At 46.0% G+C, this 6,624-nt stretch overlaps 1 protein-coding gene across 1 annotated transcript; it reads left to right on the top strand.

Annotated features, from left to right (window-relative positions):
• The first annotated feature begins 850 nt into the window (after positions 1–850).
• Positions 851–6,580, top strand: LOC109204744 (uncharacterized). Its single transcript, XM_019366360.2, has 2 exons — positions 851–901; positions 5,284–6,580. The coding sequence occupies exon 2, from the start codon at positions 5,400–5,402 to the stop codon at positions 6,072–6,074; it is 675 nt and encodes a 224-aa protein (XP_019221905.1). The 5' UTR covers positions 851–901; positions 5,284–5,399; the 3' UTR covers positions 6,075–6,580.
• Positions 6,581–6,624: the final 44 nt, after the last annotated feature.

The raw sequence follows: 6,624 nt of genomic DNA, 5'->3' as shown, positions 1-6,624 counted from the left end.
GCTATAAAACGCCAGACCAGGAAAATCTCCTTCATGTTTTTCTGTGTTTTATTCTCAGTTACTTTGACACAAAGGCATCTGCTGTGATGTTCACAATTCTGATGAAGTCTCATGTGTATCAGTACTGATAAATGATCAGAATTATAATATTTCTGACTGTCTGAGGCAAAATTGAATCGAATCAGGACTTTGCGAACCGGAATCGAATGGATTATAGAAATCAGTGATGATACCCAGCCCTAGTGAGCAGCCTAGGCCTGACAGAAGTGGATGTAGCTGTGGGTAATAAGAAAAGATGAAAAGAACGATTGATAACTTTTGTGTTAAGGCCTGATCCGTCTGAAATTCATAGCCAGCTGTGACACGGTGCCATCAATCTTTGAATGCTGAAAAAACAGCAGTGTATCCAGAAAACACATTATATGCTGCAATAAATGCACTGCCCAAGTGTCCCCTCTCCCCACTGCCTTTCAGCAGCAGGCAGCAGCAAACAGGTCGTCAGAGGAGCCACGATGATGATTAAGTTTAACATTTTCTACAATATTGACAAAGCAATTTAAGCACAAGTTTGTTAGTTAATAATTTAGAAATGAATATTGTCTGTATGGACTTCCCCCCCCAAAGAAAGTGCACATGTAAAACTGCAGTGTTAAGCGATGCGGTTGAAAAATTTGAGTGCGCCTAACTTTTGTGCCGGTACGCCTAACTCTTAGGCGTACCGGTGCGCCCATGTCAAAAAGTTAGTCTAGAGCCCTGAATGTACGGTCGGCAAGGTCTGTCATCTCGGTTGTGGGCAAAAGACTTGCAACTGACAAATAAAGGCTATCTCTCATCTCATCTCTCTCTCTCTCAACTATAGGCGCTCAATCCCACCTGCAGAGCGCCTGTCCATCTGCCTGAGGTTAGTAAAAGTGTTTAATACGGTAGTCCTTTATTGATACCTGTGCTAATATATGCTAAACTATCCGTTTATACACTGCTAACATGGATGTGCTATGCTAACAGTGAATGCCGTCGGTGTTTGCTGATATCAAACTGTGGTATGAGGACCACTGTGGGTTAATCTTTGTTGTGATACTCACTCCTTTTTTTAATTTAGACCTGGTTTAATTCTGGTATAGTTGAATATTTGTATATAATCCCCGCAGACTGTTTTAGATATTATCTAATATACATTATGTAATTATCCTTATAATTACAAAATGTTTTATGTAAGATTTATTGACATATTGACTTCCGGCGCCGTCTCGGATGGCAGCCTGTCTAGCATGCTCTCTGCAGTTGAAAATTACTTTCCCCTTTCTTTTTTTTCCTCTTATTTATTTCTTTTTGTCTACTTAGTTAGTTTTTTAGTTTATACTTCTTGTGTAGTCGAGAAGTTTTTAGCCGTGTTTGGATACGAAACTCCGTGTAAAACTAGTGAGATGACTGCGACGCCACGCTGCCCCTTTGTCTATAGCCGGGACCAGCTGCTGGGGCTAAGACAGCACAGCAATGCCGGTGTTCAGCATGAGATCCCCGCGGTGATCAAGAGGAACTACCGCGGCTGCAGAGCGGGGAAAACGTGAAGACTGAGGAAAAGATTCCGTCCTGCTCTCCCGTCTGTGGTGACTGGCAATGTCAGATCGCTGGTTAATAAGATGGAGGAGATCGCGGCGCTAACAAGGACAGAGAAAGTTTTCCGAGAATGCAGTGTTATGTGTTTCACGGAGACATGGCTGCACAAAAACATCCCGGACCAGGTGGTGGATATAAACGGATTTACGTGTGTGAGAGCGGACAGTGACCCAGGCAGTAGCGAGAAGAAGAGGGGAGGAGGACTCGCTCTCTATGTTAACAACCGCTGGTGTTCCCCCAGTCACGTTAAGGTGAGGATGGCTGTGTGTAACAAACACATCGAACTGTTAGCAGTCGGTCTTCGACCATATTATTTACTGCGTGAGTTTTCCCTCGCCATTATCGTCATTGTTTACATCGCTCCTGATGCCAACGCGGCGCAGGCGTATGACGTCATCAGCTCTGCGACAGCGGACCTACTAAATCATAGTCCCTCTGCGTTTGTGGCTATAACGGGCGATTTTAACCACACGAACCTCTCCACTGTTCTACCTACATTCAAGCAGTATGTGGACTGCAAAACAAGAGACAATAAAACACTGGACCTGTTTTATGCCAATGCTGCTGAGTCATACACCTCCAGCCCTCTCCCTCCTCTGGGCAGGGCTGATCACAACCTGGTCTACCTCCAGCCCCTTTACAGACCTGCCGTTCAGAGACAACCTGCAGCCACAAAAACGGTTACAACATGGACAAGGGAGTCAGAGGAGACTCTGCAGGGATGCTTTGAGTCAATGGACTGGGATGTTCTTTTTGATTCCAATCAGGACAATATTGACAATCTGACAGGCTGTGTTACAGACTATATCAACTTCTGTGTTGACACTGTAGTCCCCCAAAAAACCATTCTGTGCTTCCCCAACAATAAGCCCTGGGTTACCAAAGACATCAAAGCAACCCTGAACAAGAAAAAAAGAGCTTTCAGAAACGGTGACAGAGATCAGCTGAAACTGGTGCAGAAGGAGTTGAAAGCCAAGACTGCAGAGGGTAAAGAGTCCTACAGGAGGCTGGAAAACAAACTGCAGAAAAACAACACCAGGGAGGTGTGGAAGGGAATGCGGGCCATCACTGGCCTGAGACAAAAGAGAGGTGTTGGGATGGATGGGGACGTCGAAAGTGCTAACAACCTAAATCTACACTTCAATAGGTTCGACTGCCCTGCGTCTCCTGTCTCCACACCCAGCTCTTCCCATCTTCTCCTTTCGCCTCCCCCCTCTCCTGCCCCCTCAGACTGTCTCACTCTGTCCCTCTCAGCAGATGACATCAAAAAAGAATTGGGCAGACTCCACTCCGGCAAAGCTGCTGGTCCTGATGGTGACAGTCCCAGGGCCCTCAGGTGCTGTGCTTCCCAGCTGTCTGGAGTTCTACAACGGATCTTCAACATGAGCCTGGAGATGCAGAGAGTCCCATCACTCTGGAAGACATCCTGCCTGGTTCCTGTCCCTAAAAAGATCAACCCATTGACCCCCAGTGACTACAGGTCAGTGGCTCTGACCTCACATGTCATGAAGACGCTGGAGAGACTTATCCTGAAACATCTGCGTCTGCTGGTGGAGCCTTGGCTGGACCCCCTGCAGTTTGCTTATCAACCTCGTATCGGTGTGGAGGATGCCATCATCTACCTGCTGGACCAGGCTTATTCTCATCTGGACATTGTTGGGAGCACTGTGAGGGTCATGTTCTTTGACTTCTCTAGTGCTTTTAACACGATCAGACCATCACTGCTGGGGAATAAGCTCACGGAAATGCAGGTGGACGTCCCACTGGTAGGTTGGATTACGGACTATTTAACAAATCGACCACAGCATGTCCGACTGAAGAGCTGCCGCTCAGATAACATTCTGAGCAGCACAGGGGCGCCGCAGGGGACGGTCCTATCACCCTTCCTCTTCACCCTCTACACATCTGACTTCAGGTACAAGTCTCAGTCAAGCCATCTGCAGAAATTCTCAGATGACTCTGCCATCGTGGGCTGTATCAGGGATGGACAGGAGGAGGAGTACAGGAGTGTGGTGGACAGCTTTGTCGAGTGGTGTGAGCTAAACCACCAACAACTTAATATCACAAAGACAAAGGAACTGATTATGGACTTTAGGAAGCAGGCTCCTCCTCCTACCCCTGTCACCATCAGAGGGGCTGACGTGGAGATCGTTGAGGACTACCGGTACCTGGGGGTACACTTGGACTGTAAACTGGACTGGACCAAGAACACCAATGCTATCTACAAAAAAGGGCAGAGTCGGCTTTTCCTACTGAGGCGGCTCAGGTCCTTCAATGTTGGTAGGAAAATCCTGACCATGTTCTATCACTCGGTGTTGGAGAGCGTCGTGTTCTTTGCAGCTGTGTGCTGGGGAAGTGGGGTGAAGACAGCTGATGCCAACAGGCTGAACAAACTGATTAGAAAGGCTGGTTCTGTCCTGGGTGTCAGACTTGAGAACCTGGAGGAGGTGTCTGAGAGGAGAATGCTAAAAAGCTTCTTTCTATCATGGACAACCCCTCCCACCCCATGCACGCCCCCATGATGGACCATCGGAGCAAACGCAGCAAAAGACTCATTGCCCCGAAATGCAGAACTGACCGCCACAGTAAATCCTTTGTACCGGTGGCAATAAGACTGTTTAACTCTTCCTCACTCTGTAGGTGATTCTCCTGAGACTATTACCTATGTTATTCTGTTCCCTCCCAGACCGTGCAATATTACCCAAGAGTACTTATTGAATATTTGTTTTCATCCCCCCATCATATGCTGCTACTCCCTTCATTCTATTGCACAATACTTGTGATAGGTTTGTAGCTTAAACCTATTCGCTGGAACGTTAAAGGCAATGTGATTACACAGCAAGCAAGACACGAAGTAGGCAACATTCTTTATGTTTCACGTGCACGGGAGAGAACTGGACAGGCGCCGTTCCTTCGCTTGACCCCAGTTGCTCTCGTCCGCTCTCCCCTAACACTGCTCTTTTATTGTGGTTACATGAATATGTATAGGTTCATTAACATATGATGTATACATACACACAAAGGGTACCTTGCCTGTGGTTTTGCAAGTGCGTGTGTGTGTGTGTGTGTGTGTGTGTGTGTGTGTGTGTGTGTCCTCCTGCTGACCAAAGGGTCATAAAGCAGGAACAACATCCTAGGTCATAAAGAGGGTAACCGCAATAAAACACTATAGCCCCTCACCCAGAACCTCGAGAATCTGAGGAGGGGAGAACAAAAGAATTCCTTTCAACACACAGTTAAAGTACAAATGGTAAGAATAAAAATGACAAACATTTAACAATTCACTCTAACAACTTGTCACTTTCTAGAACCGCCTGCACTGATAGTTTAGTTATTTATTCACCAGGATATAGTTATGTATATTACTTTGTTAGAGTTATCCGATTATTTGTCTTGAACTATCCTACTGTATATTACTGTACACTATTCTTATTGTATATATTGTATATCTTATATCTATTTCATCTGTTCCTCGGTCTGTCCTGCTGCTTTGAGCATGTACATGACAAAAGAATTTCCCTCGGGATAAATAAAGTTGTTCTTATCTTATCTTATCTTATTTATGTTTTGTAATTTAAATCTGACATCACAAAAGTATTTTGGAATTGGAATAATGTATTTGTAACTGCAGTACACATAATACTAATTTTAAACAATTTTGTCCAGGTTCCTTGCCACCGGGGACTCCTTCAGGACCATCGCGTTCAGTTTTCGAGTTGGTGTGTCCACGGTGAGCCAGATCATCCCCCAGGTACTGACGGCCATCTGGGACTGTCTAGTGGATGATTTCATGGCTGTGCCTTCAACTGCAGACTGGCGGTCCATTGCAGAGGGATTCCAGGAGCGCTGGAACTTTCCTCTCTGCTGTGGAGCTCTGGATGGGAAGCACGTCCAGACGAAGGCACCCCCCAACTCAGGATCCATGTTCCAAGGGAACTTTTTCCATTGTTCTCCATGCGGTTGTGGATGCAGGGTATTGCTTCCGTGTTATTGATGTTGGGGGGTACGGGAGGACCAGCGACGGTGGTATTCTGGCCAACTCCACCTTTGGTCAGGCTCTTCAGGCTGGGACTCTCCATCTGCCTCCTGACCAGCCTCTACCTGGTGGAGAACACCGTGGAGCCCAGCCCCATGTCTTTGTGGCTGATGAAGCGTTCCCGCTGCGGTGGGAGCTCATGAGGCCTTTCCCTGGACGCCTCCTCCCATTAGAGAAGAGGATCTTTAACTATCGCCTTTCCAGGGCCCGGATGATAGTGGAGGGTGCCTTCGGTGTCCTCTCCTCACAGTGGAGGTTGTATCGGCGCTCCATGGAGCTCCGTCCTGAAATTGCGGAGAAGTGTGTGAAGGCAACGTGTGTTCTCCACAATTTTCTGCGCTGTTTGGACGAGAGAGGGGCACCTGCTGTGGTGGAACCGTTGCAAGGCCTGGGTTGTGTAGCAGCAAACAACTCCTGGTGAAGGAGAAATTCATGGCCCACTTCTCGGCGGAGGGAGCTGTGTCTTGGCAACCAAAGGAGTAGCCTGTTTGAAGTCCGAGTGACTTCCCCACAACGGCTCTTTTAAGAGCCACCCACAAACCTCTAAAGAGTGTTCCTGCCTTTTTAAATTTTTCTTAATAAATGGAGCTCTACTCCAAAATAAACTAACCTCTCTTTACTCTCTTAAATAACTTGTCTTCACTATGTTCCTATATACAGTGTGATGCAAAAGTTTGGGCAACCTTATTAATAGTCATTATTTTCCTGTATGAATCGCTGTTACAATAAAAAATGTCACTTGCATATATCATATAGGAGACACACACATTGATATACACTAAATATTTATTTCATTTCTCTTTTTTTGTGTTGCCAATTTATGCACCTGCTTCATTTTGTTTAAACAGTTATTGCACACTTTGTGTAAATCCAGTGAACTTCATTTCACTTCTCAAATATCAGTGTGTGTGTCTCCTATATGATATATTTAACTGACAATTTTAATTGTAACAACCAACGATTTGTACAGG

The sequence above is a fragment of the Oreochromis niloticus genome, linkage group LG13 (genome assembly GCF_001858045.2).
Source record: "Oreochromis niloticus isolate F11D_XX linkage group LG13, O_niloticus_UMD_NMBU, whole genome shotgun sequence".
Lineage (NCBI taxonomy): Eukaryota > Metazoa > Chordata > Actinopteri > Cichliformes > Cichlidae > Oreochromis > Oreochromis niloticus.
The sequence above is the reverse complement of the archived record's forward strand: the minus strand, read 5'-3'. Positions and strand labels throughout refer to the sequence as shown.